The following is a 25,968-nucleotide window of genomic DNA, read 5'->3' as shown; positions in this document are numbered from 1 at the left end:
CTGGAAGTTTACCCTTTACTCTCTTCACTTATGAAGTTTACAGAGAGTAAAGGATAAATCCGATTGGAAAAGTCAGTTGTTGATAAAAGCACCACTTTAAAAGTTGTAGCTGGGGCTTTCAGAAAAATAAACAGAAAAGAAACAGCAGAAACAGTGAGGGATAGGAAAGGAGGAGGTGAGCAAAGAAGAAAAACAGCTAGAAAGTGTACTGTGCCCATCTGTTGATTCGCCTCTCCTCTCACTCGTTTCTGTGGCTTCCAAAGTTTCCGGACCGGCAAGGAAAGAGTCCATCCGCAGACCCACAGAAAGACCTGCACCTGGAAGTCCACACTGGGGACCCCTGGGAGACGCCCTGCAGAGAAGCCGCGCTTCCCGGGTCCATCCTTCTCCTTGCAGAAAGAAGGGTTGAGAGCCAGAGCCTTCCCGGTCTGGGCCCGCCCTCAGCCAGCAAGCATGGATCTCAGGCTGCGCCTGCCTGGAGAGTAGAGGGAAAGGCACAGAGGGCCAGAACTAAGTCAGCTACTGAAGCTCAAGCGGTGGCAGCTGCAGCACCCCAGGGGACACCTGTGCTGGCGATCACCGGCTGGGACCCCGTGAGTGTCCCCAAGCTCTGTGGGGCAGAAAAGGAATTGCTTGAGGAAGTGAGAAGGCCGGCCCTAGAACAGGATCCTTTCTCACTTCGCCGCCTGGAGAGGAATCAGGAAGATTGACTAAGGCACAGCCGAAGATGGGGAAATAGCCCTGAAAAAGTGGGGAAGGCAGCCAGCCAGAAGCAGGTCCCCTAGGCTCAGCCTGTCATCCATCCAGAAGCGGTGAGTCGCTCAGAGCAACTTGTCAAAGCTTCCCGGGTGTTGGGGCTGCTGGACCGATGCCAGTCCCACTACCCCTGGTGCCTGCCTGCGCATGGGCACAGCTCTACTCCCGGGCCAAGTGGAAGACTACGTGAATACCAAATGTCCCTGTCCTGTGCGGCTATCAGTTCCTCTGTTGTTTGTTCTTTTTTCCTTCGTGAGAACTTTTGGGCGAAGATACAAACTTTTTTGTTCTTAAGCTTCTTCGCGTTGCTGGGAAAGGAAAAAGTACAAGCTGGTGAAAAGGACCTTCTCCCGTGTCTAGTTTTTCCAGCATCCACGGTTAAAACCATCACCTCCAGGGGACTGAAGTTGTGAGAAGTGGTGACAGCTGGGAGGGCGCAGGATTCCTTTGCAGCCTTCATCTGGATCTACCTCCGCATGTATGAGTGTACCAGCAGCAGCAAAAGGGGCAGGAGTCTCTGCTGGGACCTGAGTGAATGGCCCCCAAGGACAGCGCAGAGCCTCTGCCTCTGCCACCTCCTCGGGGCTGGGAGTGGCCTGGAAAGATAGTGGCCATGGGTGCCCTGGCAGGCTTCTGGGCCCTCAGTCTGCTCACTTATGGCTACCTGTGCTGGGGCCAGGGCTTAGAAGAGGAGGGGCCCCTGAGAGCTCAAGCTGGAGAGAGACCTGAAGAAGGCTCCACTGGCACCTCCCAGCCGCATCTCATTTTCATCTTAGCTGATGATCAGGGATTTAGAGACGTGGGCTACCACGGATCTGAGATAAAGACACCCACTCTTGACAAACTCGCTGCAGAAGGAGTTAAACTAGAGAACTACTATGTCCAGCCTATTTGCACACCATCCAGGAGCCAGTTTATTACAGGAAAGTAAGTGTTACCACTTCTATTTATTATTTGGAAGCGTCTTGAGCCTTTATTTAAAACCGGTTTCTCATTTAAAGGAGAAACAGAAAGTATGATGGGCAACAACCCAAATGAATGAACAAATGAATGGATGAATGGTGTACAGTACCTTGATATTAGTGTTAATAGCCAGATCCTACTCTCCTCCCTTTCCTTTTCTTGACAAGTAGCTGAGAGCTTTTGAATGGTGTCAGGGTTTTTACATTCATCCATCAACCAGAGAAATCCATGGTTGCTGCTTCCAAATCCGTTTTGATTCTCAAGCCTGCTCACACTTTGTTTCAAGTATCAGAACAGAACTCACATGGCAAGGTGTTATTTCCAACTCTTAGTTTGTTACAAAATCTAGAGTAGCATGACCAAAACCCCAGGTCATCAGAGAGAGAACAGATGCCACAAAAGCAGAAAAAAAAAAGTGACAGGTATGCAATACAACTCTCCCAGGGTCATATCTAACTGCCAAGACAGTTCTCAAGGTGCAGTGGAGTTCAGTGGAATTTGCTGCTGCTTCTCCAAAGCAGGGAAGAAGTCTGAGTAACTGTCACAGGGCAGAGGACTGAGAAATGTGTTTCATGCTGTTAGCAGTCTGCTAAAAAGCTAATCTTCTTAAGGTGCTCATTTTTTTTTTTTTTCTGTTTTTCCTTTGTCAGAATGTACTTGATTGTAACTTGTTTCCATTCAGGTTGAAAATTTGGTTTGGAAGGCAGGTAAATCAAGGCCAAGGTTCAAGTGTCTCCTGAACAGTGATGGCTTCAATCTGTGTGCTTTGTGAGTCTGGTTCCAGGGCAGAGAACCCTTGCATTTAGTGAAGTTGTTCTTGGAGTTGGATGCTGTAAGAGTAGCCAGTAACCAGTCTGGAAAAACTAAGACTACAGTGTTTTGTAGGAATCTCTGTCTTGTGAAGACTTTTGCTTACAACATAATTTCCACTGCTTAGCAAACTGTCAAAATTTAACATCACTACCAGAAAAAAAAATGTTCATCCTTAGGAATAAGAAGTGGAGAGCAGAGCATGGTGGCATACATGTTTAATCCCAGCACTCAGGAAGCAGAGCCAGGCAGACCTCCATGAATTTGATGTCAGCCTAGTCTACATAGTGAGTTCCTGGTCAGCCAGAGTTACAAAGTGGGATATTATCTCAAAAAGAAAAAAAGGAAAATAATAGAAAATAAAAGAAGGAAAAGAGTGAGTACATACCATGTTTGTCTTTTTTTGTGACTGGGTTATCTCACTCAGGATGGTTTCTTCTAATTCCATCACTCATAATGGATATTAGACACAGAACAAAGGACCACTATCATACAACTCACACCTCTAGAAAAGCTAGGAAACAAGGAGGACCCCCAGAGAAGGGGAAAGGGGCAAGTCCTCCTGAGCAAATTGGGAGCATGGGGGTGGGGATGAAAGGGATGAAAGGGGTTAGGAGAAAGAGAAGGAGAGGTTTAGAGAGAAATCTGGCACTAGGGAAATGTCCAGAGATATACTAGGATGACCCTAACTAAGAATCTAATAAATAGGGGAGAGGCTACCTTAAATACCTTTCTCCTATAATGAGATTGATGGCTATCTTATATGCCATCACAGAACCTTTGTCCAGTAGCTGAAGAAAAAAGAAGCAGAGACCTGCAGCTAAACACTGAGCCAAATTCCTGGAATCCAGTTGTAGAGAGAGAAGTGATGAGCAAAGGGGTCAAGACCAGGCTGGGGAAACCCACAGAAACAGCTGACCTGAACAAGGGGGAGATCATGGACCCCTTGACTGACAGCTTGGAAACCAGCATAGGATAGAAGTAGGCCCCTTGAACATGGGTTTCAGTTAGAGGGACTGGTCAGTCTATGGGGCCCCTGGTAATGGAACAGCATTTATACCTAGTGTATGAATGGACATTGGGAACCCATTCCCCACAGAGGGATATTTTCTTAGCCTATACACACAGGGGAGAGCATAGGCCCTGCCCCAAGTGATGTGACAGACTTTGATGATCCCCCATAGAAGACCTCACCATTTAATTGGAGCAGGAGAGGGATTGGATGGGGGTCGGTGGGGGTGCCTGAGAGAATGGGATGGAAAGGGAGCTGAATTGATATATAAAATAAGATTGTTTCTAATTTAAAGAAAAAAGGAAGGAAAAGAGGAAAGGGATGAGGGACAGGTCTTAATGTCCTTCAGAGTCATCTTCAGTGTTAATCATTGCATCATGAAATGAAAAGCATTTGATATTTACAAAAGAGCAATTGTTGGCTGAGAAAATAAGCCCATCTGGTGGCCTGGGCTTATGTTCTTCATCTCTATTCCCAACCATCCTTATCCTTGGCTCATGAAATGAACATGTCATAAAGATACTTCAACTTATTTATAGAATCCAAATTTGCACAGAGAGCCAACAAAAGATGGAAAAATGAAACTGGCTTATATGAACTTACTTTAAACAATAAAGTATGTGCAAGGCTTTTTGCTGAATGAGGATGTTTGGGCCTAAACACCTTACAGTGATAAAATATCTATTCTACCTTCATCATTACCTTGAAGTTTACCTAATTAAGATGAAAGAAAATGAAGACAGAAATAACTCCTGTTTTTTTTTCCTTGTAATCAAAGGCTGACTTGGCATTGTCCAATGAGGAGATGTTGCTCCCCACTAAAATTTTATGTTCAGAGCAGTAAGTGGCATAATTGTTTTGTAGACCAGAAATGTTCAAATAGTTACTGTGATTTGATACAGAGTTAAGCAGTGGGAGATATCTCACTTGAAAATTTCCCTGGGACTTCCCTATAAACGAATACAGATGTAAGAAAGTGGTCATGGGTGTGTAGTCCTGGGCCTAATACAAATACTTCAGGCCTAGAGAATATGGTCTGTGAGAGCATGACTGTACTTTCTGCGTCCTTCAAAGAAAACAGGAAGGAAGCAATCAAAGTCCCAGTGGGATGGATTATTTCAAGAGGAAAATAGGTTATGTGAAAAGTGATAGGAATCAAATATCTTTATATGACTTGAGAAGAGTCTAATGAGTTAACTTTGATACCACCCAACAAATATACATACATACATACATACATATGAATCAAAACATGAAACTGTCTTTTATGATACAGATCTGTAACAAATTCCTTTTATAATCTATATTATATAACTCTGGCACCACTGAATATAAGTCACCACCAGAAAGCAATCATTGCCTGCAGACTGCTGTCTGCAAACTGTGAGTAACAGTTGAGGAAACCTGATCTCTACTTGGTAGTTCTCAAACTCAAGTATGCAGAATTAATTGCCTCAAATGTCAGTCAAAATACATATCCCTAGACCTACCCACCTTTCAGCTTCAGCAGCAATGGGTGTCTGTCAGGAAATCACTAATAATTTTATAAGTATGCCCCATTATTCTGATTATAATGCTGCGTATGATGAATTAAAGCATCTGTATTAAATGTAAGCATCTAAGCAACTATCACTGTTACACACATTATCTCATTTGGTTCCAAAAACAGTTCTGTAATATAGCTGTTACTTTTATTCCTGTTTTATATAGATTTGGTAGAAGATCAAGAGGGGTAATAGTACAGTGTGGTCAATGGATCTTCATAGTTGGTTTGATGGCATGAAGGCTAATAGAGAAAATGACTGCCTGTGTTCAATCAATTCCAAGGTGACTTATTATTCTTAAGGAACTGTTCCAAGTGGTAGCCCAGAGACATAACAGCACTTTTTGTTTAAGGAGACCACAATGACAGTTTGTAAATTATAGGGTTTGTAAACATTGGACACATATGTTTGAAGACCTAAAGAAAGATAGATAGGCAATCTGAATTTGACTTCTCTCATGCTCAGTGCTTTCACTTTTGTGGATTTCTCCATATTGTTGTCTACTGATGTAATTTATTTAATCTCCTTGTGGGATAGTGTTCCATTGTATAAATATGTTGCAATGTGTTTATCCATTCCATTATCAAGAATGATGGTGGTTTCCAGTTTGATACCATTATGAATATGCTGCCATAAACACTTATTTGTGCTTTGATGAGCATATTTTTCCACTTCTCTTGTGTGTTTATTGAGTACAGTTGTTGAGATACAGGCACGTGTATGTACAGCTTTTGTAGATACCGCTCAGCACTTCCCAAAGTCATCCCTTGTTACAGGGTCCCAAGGGTCGCTCTTGGGGAGGAGGCTGCTGTTTTCAAGACCCTCAGGCAGAGCTAGGTTGGATTTCAGGAAGTATTTACTATGCATGCTCAGTATAACTAGGACCAATCTTGGTCGGGTGGCTGTTAGGGCTTAGTCATCTCACAATCACTTCTGGGCTTGAACTATCAATCATTGCAGCTGTGTAATAAATCCCATCTGTGCCAACATTAGGTATGGTCTCTTTCCATTTTAGATTTTGTGATCACTATACACCAGTATGCTGTTCTGACTAAAATATACACTTTCATTATAACTAATAATGTCAAGTGTCTTTTAATAAATATTCATGCAAATAGTCCTCCTTTTTTCTGTTTAAGTGACTATTCATTCCTTGATGGAATGTGATGATTATTTATATAATTCCCTCCTTTGCCACTGTTTGCACTGCACAAATCTTCCACTGTGGGGCTTTCTTTTCCCTGTTTTCAGTAATGTGTTTTTTAATGGCTGGGTTTTAATTTTATTGTAATTCAATTTATGCTATTTTCTTTTCTGTGCTTATTTAAGAGTCTTGCTTATGCCATATCATCATAATATGCTTTTCCCCCTAAACCTTGTATTCTTCTGTTTTTATATTTAGATCAACTGGAATTAATTTTGAGGGGAGTTTTTTAAGACAGGGTTTCTCTGTATTGCTTTGGAGGCTGTCATAAAACTCACTCAGTAAACCAGGCTGGCCTCAAACTCACAGAGATCCACCTGTCTCCGCCTCCCAAGTGCAGGAGGAATTAACTTTTAATGTAGTATTAAATCAGAGTTCCAAAGTATTCATTTTCATCTGTCTGTACAGTTGGCCTGGCAACTTGAATAAAATCCCGAGAACCCACAAAGTGGCAGGAGACAACTGACTCCCAAAAGATTCCCAAGAATTGTCCTCTGATCCCCATGAGCATGTCATGACTTGGGTGTGTATGCTATGGCACATGAGTGCCCACACATATGTTGGGAGTATGGTGAGAGAGATAACTTTTAAGACCTCATATTCTCCATAGCATTGTAGAATCCTCTTCATCAACTGTTACATTTGATCCATTTCTGAACCCTCTGTTCTAATGACTATCCTTTTCTCCAACATTGTCTTCTCTTCAGCATAGTTGTATGATAAATATTAGTGATCCTTTAATACCACAACATTATTTTGTTGTTACTTCATAATTATAATTTTGCTACTGTTATGAATTGTAGTGTAAAAATCTGACATGCAGGATATCTGATCCTTGACCCCTACAAAAGGATCCTTAGAGTCCAAAGAGGTTGAAAACTGCTGGTCTAGAATGTAAGTCTGTTCCATATCCCTTCGTTCACTATAATAGGAATGAAGAGCGTTGTAAAGTGCAAAAAGATTGGAAGATTTGGTTAGGAGCAGATGGAGGAGTTTATTTTGCAATCATTCTGTTTTCTAAATAACATGAAAAGTGGGGTCACCCACTGAGAATTAAGATCTAGATGTCTGAAAATGGAGGACATAACATGCTTTCTAAGGAAGTGAAAAAGTGAACTGAGCAAGAAAATGTGATCAGAAAGTGGGCAGTCCAGAAAACCCACCTGAGGATTGTGGCTTAGTTTTGATGGGGTCAGTCATGGTTATTTTTATCCTGACATATCTGCGTGCTATGTGGAGAAGCAACTCAATTATGCATTGGATTTAGGCAGATGTTGGAGATTTCAAAAATAAACATAGTGACTGACCATGAACTCAAAATCGGAAAGAAAAAGAAGTACAGATTGAGCTTGTGGATGGGAGGGGAGTGAGTAAATTGCTAAGTGAAAAGATTGGAAATAGTGGTTGGAAAAGCTCATGATGGAACAGGATTCCAAGTACTGCAATGTTTACAAATGATAAAGAACTAAGGGTTGAGGTGAGATACAGGGTGGGATCTTTGGAAGTGAGGAAATTAACATGTTAGGATGGAATGCTGGATACCTCATTACTGTGAATATTTCAGCCATTGAAAATTTTGAGAATAGCCATAGTGAAGAAGATAGTGACCCAGTGATGATCTGTGTCTAAGGATTAAAGGGTAGGGCTTGGAATTAGCTAAAACACTGTAAGTCTGCTCTGTTCCGCCGCCTAATTAAGGGATTGAGTTTGTAAAGGGAGACAACAGTAACAGTTGATAAGAAGTGTAAAGAAAAACTAAGAAGATGCCTAACCTACTCATGCCTCATATTTTGTGAGGAGTGAGGGGAAGGACCAGCCCCAAGCTGAAAGTAAAGTAGAGGTAGACATAGTGATGAATTAAAGTGAAAAAAGGTAATGTCTGGGGCCGTGTTAAGGTCAAAAGAGATTAGTGTAAAGCAAGCTGTCAATAATAGAGGGCTCTTTGGAAAAGATTGAAGAGTGAGGATAGGGAGATATTGAATGAAAGTAGAGAATACAGAGATGTATAGTAGTTAGAATCAGAGTGAATGCAGATATGTTGGGGAGACTTGAATTATGGTAAAGCTTAACACAGAACATGATAACATCATGAGATATTTTCCCTCAGAAGCTTTCTTAGGAAAATAAGAGGTTGGCTTTAACAGCAGCAGCCTTCCTCTGCAAATTTATAAAGCTGAGCCTTCTAAGTGTCCATCACGAACCACTGCAGTCTCAGTGCGCAGCTGTGGGCATAGCCAAGAGCTCTGGGGCTTCTGATTTGTCTCAGAGGATAGGGATCCAGGGAGCTTCTCAGTAGACTTGCCAAGGACTCCAAAGCTGGGGTGGGCTTTGGGAGATTTATCAACTTACAACTACACTAGTGTTGGAAACCCTGAAAAAGCAACAGAATTTTGGAGTCCTTCCCAGGATAAAGTGACAGGAGGAGGCTTAGGGGAATATATCTAATTAGCTCATTGTATGTCCTTCTGGACACACACACACACACACACACACACACACACACACACACACACACACACACACTTCCAAGCAGCATCAAGGTCACACATGCTTCCTACTCTATCTACTTGATTACTCCCCTAGTTGTAAGGAGTGAACTATACCCCAAGATTGTTCAATACCAGTTACTAAAAATTCACTCTTTACCTTCACAGATATTTAATTAATGGATACGCACTTGGTAAAATATGTTTATAGTTATCTGTCAATAAACAAAAATTGCCTTTATAGCAAGTAGAGTGGGTTTCAAACCTCCAGCTGCTAGTTCTACTCCTCTTTTGGATCATTTGAGAAGAGACATGTTGGTTAGTTAGGCTAGTGGTATACATTGATGATCAAAGTGTGGAATTTTCAAGAGCCTCAAAAGATTTATTTAAAATTAGATACATTCATGCTTTGGATAAGTATCTGTCCAGGTAACACTGTTCAGTTTCTTAAAACACTGTTGCAGATGGGTGAAATGTATCCATGTACAGAGGACAAAGAACTACAAATTCTATCAAAATTCTACAGATAATTTTGATTCCATCTCACCCTGTGGCTATTTTATTATGATCTAATTAGTTTGATGAAATGTACTTTTAAAAGTCTAGATATTAAACATTCCCGGTAGTGATGTTTCTTTGAGGCATCTATTTCTCTGTGTGCTCTATTGTAATTAAAAGCAGAAGAAGGAAACCTTTCTGCCTCTCATCTTTTGGCCTTTACCCCCTCTCTCTTCCAATTCATCTAACACATTTGCTTTACAAAAACAAGAGACTCATAACAATAGCCCCTTCAGCAAACAGCACCCTTGGTTCCCTGACATACCGAAAATGAGAAATGAAATTAATTTTCTCTGAGGGTTTTCGTGTGCCTGTTTCTTTTCAAGCATCCTGCCCTTTAATCTTCACACCCAATATTTAAAAATATTAATAAAACATTTAAAAATGTTCTCATTTTTGGATAGTTTATTAAATTTTTAGGGGAGTTATATAAACTGGCCATGATCACATGGCTTCTAGACTGTATAGTGTGCATTTATGCTTGAACTGTATGTCTCCAACAATATCCTCACCGGTTTCTTCAGTACTTTCTGCTTCCCAAACAGACTATAGGCACACCTTAGGCGTTTCTTCAGCCTCTGTACTTTGAAACTCTCCACACCAGAGAAAAGAGATGAATAGCTCAGGTTTCTAAGGCTGGTCTAGTTGCTCTCCCTCTCTTTGCTTCTCTTCTGGAATTCACACCTTTTCACTGTTGGCTGGAATGCCAACCACTCATTAAGATTCAGCAAAAACACCACATTCCTCCTCATACACCTTCCCATGGCTTTCCAGCCAGAAATAATTTATCTTAACAGTGACCTTCCACAACTCTTTCTGTAACTGTCATTTCAGGCATGATTTTCCACTCCTTCATAGCTCTTAGGAAGCCTTTTACCTCCCTAGCCGGCCCCTTAAGAAGCAAGACTCTGATTTATAACTCCATAAATTTCACAGCACCCAGTCCAGGGCTCTGTATTTCTAGGTGCTAAGTAAACATGTGAAGAATGAGAGAAATAAGTATTGAATAAACAACTATTTATTTCCCTCAGGTTGGAAATGTGATCAAGCAAAATTAAAAAAAAATGGCCCAGAATTTTTATTAAAAATTGATTTTTTTAATAAAATATATTCTGACTACTGTTTCCCCTCTCTCAACTCCTCCCAGATCCTCTCCAACTCCCCATCCACCCAAATTTACACTCTTTATTTCCCTTTGTCATTAAAATGCTAATGAGAAATAAATAACATAAATAATATTAATAAAAAACAAACAAGCATATGACGAAACAAACAAATAAACAAAAGTAAAGGAGTAAAAGAAAAAGCAGAGATACAGAGATGCACGTATTCACACACACGGAAATTGCATGAAAACGTAAAACTGGAGAAGATAATACATACCCAAAGGACCTGAAAAGGAAAAGGAAAACAATTAACCCTGACAAAGTATTATGAGAAAAGGAACCTCCACAAATGCCACTGAGTTTGTTTTGTGTTGGCCACATACTGCCACACATGAGGCCTGCCCTTACGTGTGGTTTGTATAGGTAGTGAAACTCCACTGGAGAAAACTAATTTTTCAATTGAGAATGTTTATCAGTTATAAATAGCTTTTGTGTTAGGGATGTGGGCTTGTGTCCACTTTCAACTCTCAGGTTCAGACCAGTGTAGGCACTGTGCATGCTGCCACAGTCTCTGTAAGTTCATACGTATTCCAGTCCTGCTGTGTTTAGAAGGCCTTCATTACTTGAGTTCTCCATCCCATCTGGCTCTAACAATCTTTTTGCCTCCTCTTCCCCAGGGTCCCATGAACCTTGAGGGGAGAGAATTGATGGAGGCATGCTATTTTAGGACTGAGTGTTCCGAGGTCTCTCACTCACTGCATTTAGTCTGGCTGTGGGTCTCTGTATTAGTTCTTATCTACTGCAGGAGGAAGCTTCTCTGATGGTGGCTGAAAAGATACTGATCTGTGGATATAGCAGAATGTTGTTAGAAGTCATTTTATCACTATCTTCCTTTAGCAAAACAGTAGAATTTGGTTTTCCCCCAGATGCCTAGGCTACCTTGTCTCAGATTCTTAACCTGTCCTGTGTAGGGATGGGCTCTACCTCACACAGTGGACCTCAAATACAATCAAATACTGATTGGTTAGTTCCACAAGCTTTGTGCCGCTCTTGCATTAAAGCATCATGCAGGTGGGTCACCACTGTAAACAGAAGAGTTTGTAAATGGACTTGTGTTTATGTTTCTCCTTTGGTAGTGTGCAGAGTACCTTGCAGTACTAAGAACACTAGTCCACTGGGGCAAAGGCTCTAGGTAGACACCAGCTTGACTTCTCCATGTTCAGTGAACTGTGTACATGTTATCATTAGCAACAAGTCCTTACCAGAAGTTTGTGGTAGGCAGCTAATAGCCTGGGTTGTTTTAGGGTTCCCATGATACTCCTTTGGCCAACAACTGGAGTAACAATAACCCATTCCCAGAAGTAGAATTTGGGAGATGTCCAGTAGGGACTCTGTCTTTCCATTATTTAGCAATTCCATTTAGATCACCTTCATACATGTATATATTTTAGGGAGCTTCTACTTTATTAGGCTCCTATATGACTCCTCAAATGACCCTTAGTTTTAGCCAGCTCTCGTCATATTCCCTCCATTACCCCATTCTGCCTTTCCATTTGATCCTCCCATTAGAGCTCCCACCCCTATATATCCATAACTTTCTATTCTATTCTCTTTCCTATGGTAGTCCAACACTACCTCTAGTCCTTTACTTCTGGTCTACAGAGACAGGATCCAAAGAAATAGAAAAACTCTGTCTTGAAAACAACAATAACAAAATTGGGCATTTATAGGTGTATGAAATCTGTGTCTGGGGCTTCCATACAATTCTATTGATAAACATGTCTATTATTGTGTCAACACCATGCTGTTTTTACTACTATAGCTTTTTGTACAATTTGAGGTTGGGTATGATGACACCTCCAGAAGATATTTTTAAAATAAATCTTGATTGTTTTAGTTAACCTTGGTTTCTTTATGTTTCCATAAAGGCAAAAATTGTCTTTTCTAGATCTGTAAAGAACTTTGTTTGAATTTTGATGGGGATTGCATTTAATCTATAGATTGCTTTTGATAGAGTGATGGTCCAGGGTTTCAACAAAATCAAGACTACAATCTTGAATATGCCATTTAATTTTTCTAAAATGCAGTTATTATTGGTAGAATAGGAATTGTTTCATTAATTTTTCATCCTCAAAGGTAACTTCAACAATCAGCTGATGTAACTTGTGAAATACATTGGTAACTTCTGTTAACATGTTATTTGATTAAGTTCCCCTTAAACATAGAGCTGTACTTCCATGACTTTTATCATGCCCTGATCTCAGCTACCTTCATGTTCTTTATAAAAGTTTTCCATGACAACCAACCATTCACATACAAACAACAAAAACAGACTCTGATTATTTTATTTATACACTTGTACACAGAAATTCATACACATATACTTATATTATACAACAATAATAGTCAAGAAAATGATAATATTAATCTGAAAATGGAGCCATAGAATGGATTAGAGGGGGGAGGGGTCTGGGAGAGGCTAGATGGAGGAAGGGGAAGGGAGAAAGTGATGTGCATCTATTTTAATTAAAAACGTGTTCTTTATAAAGCTTTCAATTAATGTAATTATCTCACTTTTCAAATTTCAGTATCACTTTTCCAATTTCAGTATTGATAGACAATCTTAAAGTTAATCTACAAATGTTTTGATTTCCATGTATTTTATCTGCCCTGAGTTTCCATGCAACAACATTAGTTCTGAGGTGTCCACAAAGGCAAAAGTGTAGGCTGTTTTAAGCTTTTGTATTTGCAGATTGTATCAGTTGTGGGTGGGTAAGATAAGCAGAACCTGTTGGAGACCCGTTAAGTCTGTAATAAAAAGAAATATTTGAACAGTTATATTATAAACGTGAAGCTAAGTAAGAAGAATTGAAAATGGGTAGTGGAAAAGACAATGATGCCTTCAACTTTATTCAGTCATTAATTTTAGAACATTTTCTTGACTAAATGTAATACTTATACATATGTCCTATTCAGCTTTGAATACCATCTTGCTTCATGGTTGGCACTTAGTAGGTACACACCAAAACTAGTTTTGAATCAACACATAAATATTGGCTTCATTGAAACAAACCATCATGTGCTTGGTGGCCACTATTTCAATAACCTCCTTAAAGACTTGTAGTGCTTCCAGCACCAGAATCTATCTCTGCAAAGAACTGGAGTGAAATTCCTACAACACAGCACAAGTCTTGCCAGCTAACTCTTCAGCAGGTCCCATTCCTTGGAGGCTGCAATTCAATTCATAATTCAATGTGAGGGCCTACAAAATCTGACTCAACACTGATGACTCTACTCCGGGTCATCACTGCCAAGGTTCTAGCACTTTCTCAGGTGACTGTGTGCCCTTCCCCAGTCGCCTTCCTTGCAGGAGTATTCTCCATTCTCCTCTGGGAAAACTCTGCTGTGTGGCTGCAGGCCCTCTACCACGTTCATCTCCTTTCCCACAGTTTTCTCATTATTTTCTAACCCTACACCAGGCACAATGGAGCTGAGCACATCATTTTCCTTCCTACAGTGTCTATTGTGTTTCAATTATTATAACATGTTGCAAACATGAACTTCTTTCCTCCTAATCCCCAAATATACAACAGTACATTAAATTATAAAGTCTGTAAATATCACCTACAAATATAAAGTCTTGGCATGGAGATGCACCTATAATCCAGTTATCCAATTACTAAGCCAGAACTTTGAAGCCAGCCCGGCCTCTATAACAGAACTCTATCTCCAAATAAACACAAACACAAGCATATAAAGACTTTTAGTTTTGACCCAATGATGGAGTTGATTTATTTAGGACAAATAGAAGTTAGGTTAGGTCACGCTCCCACTCAGGAAAGGCGACACCCCAAATCACAACCTAACTCTCCAATGACCCCAGGAAGCTAGAAGTTTAAAAGTACTAAATACTTTAAATTCCAGACCTTGCCCTCAGCCAGTAAATAGGCTAAAGGTCACACTCCTTGCTGCTTACCTGACTTTGTAAACTGCTTGTGATACCCCCGCCCCAGTGACCTAACCTAACTGCCATTTGTCACCCCACCTAGGAGCCCACACAAATACAGACCTCCAAACTATAGAGAACTGATTGGTCTATAAAGCGCCAGCTTGGGTGGTTTAAATTGATTTGCCCTCACTGCGCAGGCTCTTGATGCTATGAGATGATTGGTTTACAATGCACAGGCTTTGTTGTAATCCTATAAAAGCTGTCCCAATTCTATACTCAGGGTCCTCAGTCCTCTACCCCTGCGTGGCGCATGACTGTGGACTTCAATGCATTTGGAATATAAAAGACCTCATGTTTTTACATCAAGACCGCTTCTTGGGAGGGATTTGGGGTGTTGCCTTTCCTGAGTGGGAGCGTAAAGGTCCATGCTCTGCAGGTCTTTCAATCCCAGTGAAACTGGACCAGAGACAGAGGAAGAGAAGAAATGGGATGGAAGAGGTAATAGAAGCCATCTCCTGAGGGCAAGGACTTCCCCTTTGCGTAAGCAGGAGCCACTGGAAGTTTAAGGTCTTAGGAGTGTTGTGACCTCAGGTAGGTTTTTGGCTTTCCTTCAGTATCATGGTTTAATAAGGGTCAGGGTAAACAAATAGGCCGGATAGGTGTTTATTCAGGGAGAAATAACTTACAACCTAGATAGAAGAACACCAGCAAGTTCCACCTCTCTGTGTCTTGCCAGCAAGATTCCATGGCTCCTCCTCAGACCTAGTTCCACAGGTCACTTCCACCCCTGACTCCACACCCCCCCCCAATGGGTATGGTTAGTGCCACAGAGGCAGAGGAAGTGAGTATCTCACTACACTTCAGTAGCTGTACTGAGGATAAATTTAGAGGAGCAGCTGGTAAGGATTCCTTTTCTCTGCCCTGTACAAGGCATAATGGTGGGTACATATTAGGAAATGAGTGAGATCTGGCTGATCCAACAGACATGGCCATTCAACAGGAACAAAGGAAGAGCTCAAAGAGCATCAAAGCCAGAGGCTGTGGGCAAAACAAAAAGTGTTACAGTTACATTAAATGTCAAATGTCCACACATACATAGGCACACACATTTGTCTCCTTTTCTTTTGTCATAGCAAAAGATTGAATAGGCTGATTCCACATATGAATTATTAGATTTATAATTTAATAGAGATTTATTTCTGAGAGCATTGTTTTTTTTTTAATTGAGGCACACCCTTTGTTTCTTAATTTTGAAATGTCTAAAAAGTGCCATTTTTCTTTTAGTGTTAGAAAATAATCTTTAAAAAGCAAAGAAAAATCTTTTCCACATGGTGATCTCTTCTTCCTTCTCCAAGACATAGCACTTGCTGAGCGGCCTATGAGCCAGCCAGGAAGTAATGCTGCTGTCTTCTGCACTTGCTTTCTGGGACAAAGAATAAACAGCTGTGCTGACAATAAAACAAGTCTATAGGAATAAATGTTTCGCACAATACATTCTTCTTAGTTACTTACCACACCCAGCTTTAAAATTAAAATACACAGTCTGTCCAGTGTAACGTGTAAACCCAAACATCCATCCCTCTGGAGTATAAAGACAAGTGATATAAAAATCCCTTTCTGATACAAAAGAAAGTTCATTCTTTCGTAAATGAGTTAAGTCTAAGGAACCTTTAATCATTTCAAATATTCCCACTCATATCTCTCTATCTTCCTCTCTGTCTCTCATATTTAAAATTTTCCAATGGTGACAGAGTGATGCCCTCCATCACATTTGTGCTGAAATCCATTATGCATGAATACTTTCTCTAATTCCCCACTCCTGCTATTTGAAATCTCTAGTGTGAAACCTGGGGAAAGCTGGGTTATCTTGTTCTGTGGAATTTTACTACTCAGGTTCTGGAAGCCTTCTCAGACCTCTGCCTGCTCACTGGCCTCTTCTATTGGCTTCCCTATTGTCTGCATGGAGCTACACATTTGCTCCTTCTCCTGCCACTCCTGTTGCAGTCTTGAGCTAAGGAGTCAGCAGGCTTGCACATGTTGTCTGCCGTGGGTATACTGGCTTATTTCCTTGTCAGACACAAAACTTGCTCTATGATTTGCAAACTCTTTCTCATTGGTGCACTTCTCCTTCAGTCTTTGACAGAAAAGCCCAATATATATGTCATGAAAACAAGGTGCCTGGCAGGTTACCTGCACCACCCACTGCCTTCCAAAGCAGATTCAGAGCCCATCTATCCAGGCTTCAGGGCTGCTAGTTGTTGAAATACTCAAATTTTTCTCTTCACTTCTCTCCTCTTTTCTTCTTTTCTATCAAGGAAGACAAGATACCAAGTTATTTGTTACAAATGAATAAAATGGTGAGCCATAATCATGCTCCAGAAATAGGGATCAAAATTAGAAAATGTTAGGACAATTTTTAAAACACAGAGGCAGACACCTACCAGGCTCTTAAACAGGTATTTTATTAGGAAGTTTATTGTTGTTGCTGTTGTTTTGTACAAAGTATGACGTTTATCTTAATGTATATGCCAGAATTACATATAACTATTAAAGATTAGGCAGTTCAATGGCAATATTTTTCATATTCGATTCAATATAGCAATTTATAGTTAAACCATTTTGAATTTGTTTAATTCGTGGAAAAATACAATTAAAAACAGGTACAAAATTGTCACATTCACAGAAACATAACATGTTTCTTCTGTTAGCAGCAACACAAAGCCTTCTCATATAAAAACTACACAAACTCCTGAACTCCTGGATGGGAGCCTTAGAGACATTTGCTGGGAAGGGAGCTGAAGAAGAGGAAATGGCCAATTTTCCCTTCTAGGTAGAAATGTGGCAAAATCATTCCTTGGAGATAAATGGCAAACTCTTCCAACAGAAGAAGTCTGTTGGTTATTTATGACTATCCATCGCCCAGGTACATGCCTCACTCCTTTCTCACAAACATTGGGTGTCACATACATGCATGAACTTAGCCTTCTCTGATGATTTTCATTTGAACGTTGATGTTCTGCTCTGTTCCTAATCCTATGATTTTAAGAGCCATATTTTATTTGCATTACAGGGATTCTAATTGAATGTTTTCTCATGATAAGGCAATCTTTTTACTTTTATACTTTTAGGACAATATAGGCATTCATGTGGATGACATCCTGCAGGATATGAGTGGGTAGGGTGACTGTCTCTGTAAGAATCAGAGCTTGAGATTTGCTTATACACCTGAGTAGTTATAGGGTAGAAGAGCAGATGGTGGAGGTGATAATATGTCTTAATTAGGATTTCTATTGCTATCAAGAGACATTGCCACACAGCAAATCTTATAAAGGAAAACATTTAATTTGGTGGCTTACAGATTAGAGGTTCAGTCCATTATTATCATAATGGGACACGGTGACATGGCAGAAGGAGCTGAAAGTTCTACATCATGCAGGAAATAAGTAAACTGAGATAATGGACTTGGCTTGAGCATATATGAGACCTTAAAGTCCATCCCCATAGTGACAAATTTCATCCAACAAGGCCACACACTTTAACAAAGCCACAGCTCCTAATAGTGCCATTCCCTTTGGGGCCATTTTCTTTCAAACTACCACATAGTCTTATGATATCGTAATGCTACAGTGGATGTAGGTTACTTAGCCCCCAGTCCAGGACACGAGTTGTGTATGTGTGTGTGTGTAAAATAATAACAAAACTGCTACTTCTGGGGTGTACAGTTTCTCAGATGCCAAAATGCCAAGTTCTTCAAGTTGTTATCCAATATCATATCAATAGCCACTTAGAGAAGAGGGAAATGTAACAAATACCAAAAAGTATGGCAAAACAGGTACAGGGGATGATCACATGACACATATCCTCCTTGACGTCTGCTTTTGTGATGTGTGTATTTATAACACATTATATCAACACCTCATTTTTAACATCTCACCATTGCTTTATCACTGTTTCCTAGCTCTTTATCAGGCCTGTAAAACTGCACTGCCAGCAATAGAAGGGAGCTGCTGTATGCAAACTAAAAAAACTGAAATAAGGGAGTATCCCTCCATGGGGAACGTGCTCCCAAAGTCCTTTTGTGTACCAGGGATACATGCTGGTTCCACTGTCAGAGGTCCCTTAGACTGCCCAGGCCTTCTAACTGAGACCCATGGATTCCCAGCTATCAGTGTAGGAAGCCCATTAGCTCCTCCTTGTTCAGGGCAGCTGTCTCTATGGGTTTCTGTAGCCTGGTCTTGTTTGCCCTCTCTGCATCTGGATTCCAGTTCAGCTCGGTGTTTAGCTATGGGTGTCTGTCTCTATTTCCATCAGCTACTGGATGAGGGCTCTATGATGGTGGATAAGTTAGTCATCAATCTCATTATCAGGGAAGGGCATTTATGGTAGCCTTTCCACTGTTGCTCAAATTGTTAGTTAGTTGGGGTCAGTCTTGTAGGTCTCTAGACATTTCTCTAGAGTCAGTTTTCTCTAGAAACCTATAATGGCTCCCTCTTTATGGTATCTACTCCAAATGACTTGACAAATTTAGATGACCCCTCCAGGAAGGCATCAGCTTACATGTGGGGAGGGAATGGGATAGGAGGGTGGTCAGGGAGTATGGGAGGATGAGAGAGAGGGAGTAAGAAAGGGAGAAGGAGGGAGGGAGAGGGAACTGGGATCAATATGTAAAATAAGAAAAATAAATAAATAAAAAAGCTGAAATAAAGACCAACACTGTTAAGAATAGAGAACTGATCAAGAAACAATCAGTGATAGAAGGACTACTACTGAATGATGGGCCACCAAAACTTGGAATAAAAACAAGAGCAACTAACTTTCAAAAAAACATTCTCCTTGGTGGTTGGTGGGTCATAATAGCATTAACACCAGTAGACATGAATCAAAATATGAGATGGGGAATAACTTTCAACTATGCCATTTGGCTTCATGAGTTTATTTCATCTTTCAGGAAAAAAAAAATTCCTTTGATAATACACTGCCAAACACATTCTGATGAGATAGTTAATCCTGTGCTGACTGTCATTGCCAAATGGCCTTTTAAAAAAAAGTCCATGGTGAATTAGCATAAAGTAAGATACAGCTGTTGTCTGTAAAGTCTTTGTTTAAATGCCATACATGGTCATTGTGATCTTTTAAAGGAAAATAATGATAGGAGTTGAGGTTGTCCAAATAGATGTTTTAGTTCAGGAAAGATAAGACAGGAAAACAGTCTTGTGCTGTTTCTCTCTTACTCTAACATCTCAAAACAACTAAAACTTCTGTCTCCCTTGAGACCAAGAAGTTGTTCATAAGTTTACATATTTCCCTGAAGTTCAGTTAGCTACATGTCTGCAAGGGCTCTATTGCTCTGACTCATTTTTGGCTAGATGATTCAGTCCTGGGGATTTGAGTCACCAAGTTAAGAGTCTGTGCATTGGAAACATTAAACAGACAGTTTTTGAAAAGAAATGGCATGCATATTTTGAGGCTGGACTGTTAATGAGACAGAACACTGAACTGAGTATGAACAGAAATTATTTCCCCACAGTCTACCACTGGATGATGTGGTGATGTTCTGTGTGAGCCAACTAGCACAATCCCCACAGCAACTGGCGGCACATCACTTAATTTCACAATGTTTGCCTGAAAAAGAAATGTTCTACTCAGAGCAAAACAGAAGATCATTTAATCACCCTTCCCTCCGACCCACCACCAAACAGTCCTTAAACAAACACTTTGATTCTTGAAAGTTCTTTAAAACTGCTGATGGAATAGAAAGGAGTGTCCTAATCTTTGTGAGGGTTTCAGGAAAGAGAGAATACTGGTAATTAGAGAGACCAGAGGTTCAGAAGGAAAGTGTTTTCAAGATGGAAAGATAAACTAGTGAAAAGACAATGATTAAATCAATGGGAGAAGCAAATTTGAACCACAAGAATGAAATCTGTTTGAAATTTTATTTTATCTTGCCATTGTCTTTTCCAACTCTCTGTGCCTTAACTTTGTTAAATTGGCAGTTGTATATAAAAATGACACCTAAGATGGAAATATGCAAGTTCATAGCTACAGAGAAAAGCAGCAGGTTCATGGTGTAGGGTCTAGTCTACATGAAGGCATGGAGGACATTATTAAGTCATTATCTATCTGTTTAAGAGAACTTATTGCAAATAAACATGTTAATCTTCTACACAAAGATAGACATGAAGTCATATGCTGTCACTAGTCGTAACACTGATGACTCTTTGTGTTGCTAGAGTGTGTGCAACATTGAGCATTGATTTTGTGCTTCTGTATCTCTTGTCTTGCTAGGCTGGCTTTTTTTATAGAAAGTGATGATTTAAACATGGAATCACTTGATACAGAGGTGGTCCTGCTGTGTGAATCTTTCTGACAAGCACCCTGACATCAACGAGAGTGGAAGAAGCCAGGAATTCTCCTGAAAGGCTTCAATGCAGGGTCGTTTGTGCTCTTGTTACAGAGTCTAAAACACAAGGTGGGGTGGGTAAGATTTTACAGACACCTACCTGGTAGTCAGCAGGTTGTTAAGGGCAATAATCCAGTGATTTTTCTGGGTCATTCTGATTGAGGCAAAAAGTGAAGTCATGCTTGGCAACTAGGCAGTACAAGCAGTTCTTCAAAGTAAATCACTAAGTAAATCATAAATCAGTATCTGATCATTAGCCTTTTCTTCCTTATTCTACTTCAGTTTCTTCCTCCCCTTCTCCTCCTTCACCTCTTCCACCCTTCACTTTTTGCTTTCACCCCACTGTATGTTTTAGAGGAGAGACTTGAAAGAAGAGACTCCAGGCAGTAGCAGTAGCTGGAAGGCATCCCTAATTAGATTCCAGGCAATCTCTAGCTGCATTTATAATTTTCATATGCTGGCTTATGATTTCTTTTAACTAGTTCCCAAAACAACATTAAAATTTACAAAGATTTGCAGCACTTGTATATGTCATTCAGTATGGTTGTTTTGCTTGGACACCTAAGCATGGAATATAAAATATATAATTGCTAAGCTTAACCTGGAAGATGTTATCCAGACAGGATGTCAGGTTCATGCTGTGATTCAATGTGCTACTTATTCATAAAACTTTTAAAAAGATTGCCATTACATCATAAAACTGGGAAAGGTACTTAAGCCCCAGGAATGAAATTCTAGTATGTTCTCAAGACTTTTTCTCACATAACAAGTTTATAATTTTTTTGCAATCTAAGGTTCCTTATTTCAAAAAAGAAGGAAAAACTATTTTATAGAAGCAAATCATTGAGATATATATGAAAGAACATTTGTGTCCTGGATTGCATGTCTGTGCCAAAGAGTAGAGAGGACGCAGAGTGCATGTCCTTAGATGCTCCACCATCCAAAGGTTGATTTAATAGGTTTCAATGCAGCTCTACATTGCTACAACAGTTTGAAAAAAACAAATTTCCTACTCAAATATGTGGTCATTCTGGGCTGCTTTTTCCTTTTTTTATTGTCTACTAATTTTAGAGTGTTGTTATACATACATATAGGAGTTATATTTTTTTTCTATCTACTCATCACAGAAAAGATATTTTCAACATTTAACTTTAATAAAAGAAAAAATCTAGCATTTAAGAATCAAGATCTTTAAATTAAATTGTAGCAATAGCTGTTCTGAATCACAATATAAAAGAACTATTGCTGTCACAAGGCCCCAGATCCCACGTTGAAGCCTCTGTTGCTATTAACTTTTTGTAAAAGGAATCTTCCCCATGGCCCCTGCACAAACCTAACATTACTTAAAGCATTCCACGTTGTGAGTATTGCATGTTATGAACACTCAAATCATTAAATGTATACTTCTAACTCATCAAAGTATGCTTTCTTTATCACTTTTTAGATTAACATGAAAAGAAATGGATTTCATTGTGGAATCGTCATAAGTGTGTGCCATATAATTTTTTTCATTCATTACCCTTCAGAGACCATTTTCACCCATTGTCTCTTCCTTTCCCCCTAGTTAGTTCAAACATTTGTTTGTTTCCTTTCTTTCTTCCTTCCTTTCTTCCTCTTCCTTCCTTCCTTTTTTACTTTCTTTTCGTTATTTTACATATTGATCCAAGTTCCCTCTCCCTCCCTCTCTTTCTCTCTTCCTCCCTCCCATGTCCCCCCAACCACCCTCCCATCCCATTCCCTACACACACACACACACACACACACACACACACACACACACACACACACACACTCCATAGGGAGGATGGTGCCTTCCAGGAGGGGTCAACAAAATCTGTCAAATCATTTGGAGTAGGGACTAGGCCCTCCCTCCTGCCACTAGGTTAAGAGAGTGTCCCTCAATGGGGAATGTGCTCCCAAACTGACACTATAGAAATGTCCAGAGACCTACAAGACTGACCCCAACTAACAATTTGACCCTAACTAACAGTGGAAAGGCTACCATAAATGCCCTTCCCTGATAATGAGATCCACCATCATAGAGCCCTCATCTAGTAGCTGATAGAAACAGAGGCAGACACCCACAGATAAACAATAAACTGAATTGGAATCCAGACGCAGAGGAGGACAAGACCAGGCTACAGAAACCCACAGAGACAGCTGACCTGAACAAGCAGGAGATAATGGACCCCCAGACTAATAGCTGGGAAACAAGCATTGGATGGGCTCAGAACCCCTGAACATGGGTCTCGATTAGAAGGCCTGGACAGTCTAAGGGACCTCTACAGTGGAACCAGAATGTATCCCTGGTGCACAAACATCTGTTTTCATATTACATTGCATTCCTTAATTCCTTAATTTCATTTATTTGCATCCTCTTTAAGATCTCTTATTTCTCTCCCATGATCTTCATTCTAGTTTTGTGATCTACATACAAATGCAACAATCACACACACACACACACACACACACACACACACACACACACACACTGTAACTTCATGTTAGAGAAAAAAAATGTAGTATTTCTCTCTCCAAGTCCAATTATTTTGCTTAACATAGTGATTTTTAGTTGCATTCATTTGCCTCCAAATGTCATTATTTCATTTTTTTCTTTATAACTCTGTAAAATCACATTGTGTATACATAGCATGAGTTTTTTATTCAGTGTTGAAGAATATTTAGGCCAATTTCATAACTTGCTATTGTGACTTGTGCTGTAATAGACACAGATAAGCAAGTACTTCCATGGTATGTTGTCTTAGAATCCTTCAGTTATATTCCCAATTGTATTCCAGTTTTTTGAGGAAACTCCAGTTTTTTTTTTCTATAGTGACTATACCAGTTTGTAGTCATATAAGCAAGACATATGGATTCCCACTTCCCCAATTCCTCTCCTATTTTTATTAATGTATTTTTATGACAATCATCAGGACTACTCTGTACTCTTTTTCTGGCCCACTTTTCCTGAAGGTGAAGCCTTTCCCTCTGTTGCTGTCACTGCCCCAGGCTCTCCCATGCATTCAAACTAAGGGGCCAGCCCTTTCTAATGATGATACAAGCTGAGGCAAGTTAAAGAAGGTAGAATATGAGAACTAGGAGCCATCACATCTTTGGGGTTATGTTCATTTACTGGGGAGGGATCAGAAGCTCCAAAAGGGTAGAGGAAGATGAAGTTCATTTGGTCTTAAATAAAAAACCTGAGATACAGCTTAGAAAGAAAGAGAGAGAGGGGCAGGGAGGAAGGAACAAGGAAGGAAGGAAGAAAGGAAGGAAGGAAGGAAGGAAGAAAATCTTTAAAAAAAAAAAAAAAAGAAAAGAAAAGAAAAGAAACTAAAGAAAAAGTATATTGCCTCCCCAAATGGGGAAAATGCACAAACAAAAGCTAGGTGAATGTGTTAAAAGGAATGTATAAAAACATTTAAATTGTTTAAATACAGCACCATCATCACACTTCATTGATTTCAAATGTGCTAATACAAGTAGAGTATCACCATGGTATCTTTTTTTATTTATAATAAATACAAATCTTAATGGTGTAGTTAAAACAAAAGCAGGAATCCATGTAGAAGTGGATGAAGCATTCCAGCAATTACTTTTTGATTTCTCAAGTCAGATACTACTGCTTCTAAAAGTGGATTGGGGTGGAGTATCCATCTGTTGAGCACTGAACTACTTACTGTCTTTCCTACAGTTTGTGCTATTGGTGAGTCTGTGCTGTGAAGTTTCTGATGTCTGCCAGAGCTGTTTCCCCAGTAACAGTTTGGGTTTTGTTGTTGTCGTTTTTGTTTGGCGTTTTTGCTTATTTGTCTGTTTGTTTTCTTTTGTGTACCAGGACCTCTGCACGCCAGTTAGCTTTGTTGTCTGAGCAGGTTCTTTCACTCTCCTGAAGAGTCCTTGGATGACACCCTATGCAGTAGTGTATGTTCATCTGAAGGATGTCTCCCGAGTTCATTGAGACAACCATGCAAGATGCAACCATGGGGCTGAGATAGGTAGCAAGGACATCTTCTTTTCAAGATTCCATGAGCATTAATCACTCTTCTGGAGGATGCCACTGAGGAGTTACATACACGGAATCACCTACATTCCTGGAACACTAGCATTCTTGTGAAGGACACATAGGTATATTAATGATTCATTGGCCTCATGCATAGAGCTATTGAATCCAATGAGTAAACTCTACTAATAAAATCTGTTTCCAGCTATAAAAGACACATCTATCTCTGGTAATGCACTTCCTGGTTTGAGCCCAACTTCAGCCTTCTGAATCCTTTGGCTTAACAGTGTCTGTCCCCTTTTGCTCTCAGATGTCTCTCTGAGTCTTTTTTCACCCATGGATTATGGCAGGCCAAACTGGCACTCTTTGACCTGTGGGTGCTCCCTGATGACAGGGTTCTTGGTAGCTCAAGTGTCAACATCAAGGATGGCACTGCCGGGCCATTGTCCTTCAAGTCATTCATCCTGACAAAATGGGATTTCTCTTGACCTCTGATCCATGACCCAAAGAGTCACTATTACATCAATACCAGTAACTGAGTGGGAAGCTGGTGAGGCTGAGGAGTTGGCGTGATGGTAGGACTGCATGAGTTCATCTGGCTTATCTTTGAAGTAGCTTCTATTTCCACTCTCCACACATGAAAACTATGTGGCTGAGGCCATGCCCTGCTTACTTCACTTCATACCTCGTGGCTATATGATTCATTCCTTAGGCCTATATCCCTGGTCTTTAATATTTAGAGATGGTTCACAATTGAATTGTGCATGTCCAAAAGCTTTTCTTTCCCAAATGGCACATATGAAGAGGAAAGATTTAAGATGGAGTAAAATAAAAGAACGAGACTGGAATTGGTTCTGGGTTCCAGGAACAGTGGCAAAGATCTTGGAACTGGGAGCAGTTGGCATATTGAAGATATGATCAACAGCATAGTGTGGAACAAGTGTGTAGAGTGTAAGACGTGTAAGACAGAAGTCAAGCCCAGACTACATATGGCCTGGCAGCCTTGGGAAGGAGTTTAAGAATCACTCCAAGTATGACAAGGTGCCTCTGTCGGGTTTCCCACATGGGTAGATCATACTATATTTCTTGTTCCAAAAGAGTGTTTGCACATCTATATACTTCTGAGACAGAGAGTTGCTATCTCACAGAATAAAGGAGAGTATATCTAAGGATAGAGTGA

The 25,968-nt window shown here is 40.1% G+C and overlaps 1 protein-coding gene across 1 annotated transcript in view; it reads left to right on the top strand.

Annotated features, from left to right (window-relative positions):
- Nucleotides 1-1,272: 1,272 nt before the first annotated feature.
- Nucleotides 1,273-25,968, top strand: part of Arsj (arylsulfatase family member J) — a 65,182-nt gene continuing 40,486 nt past the window's right edge. The window contains exon 1 of the mRNA XM_051185553.1: nucleotides 1,273-1,683. Within this exon, the coding sequence (XP_051041510.1) occupies nucleotides 1,292-1,683 (392 nt within the window). The 5' untranslated portion in view covers nucleotides 1,273-1,291. The remainder of the gene's footprint in view (nucleotides 1,684-25,968) is intronic.

Source organism: Phodopus roborovskii, unplaced genomic scaffold, assembly GCF_943737965.1.
Source record: "Phodopus roborovskii unplaced genomic scaffold, PHOROB, whole genome shotgun sequence".
Classification (NCBI taxonomy): domain Eukaryota; kingdom Metazoa; phylum Chordata; class Mammalia; order Rodentia; family Cricetidae; genus Phodopus; species Phodopus roborovskii.
Note: the sequence above shows the minus strand (reverse complement) of the source record. Positions and strands in the feature narration are given on the sequence as shown.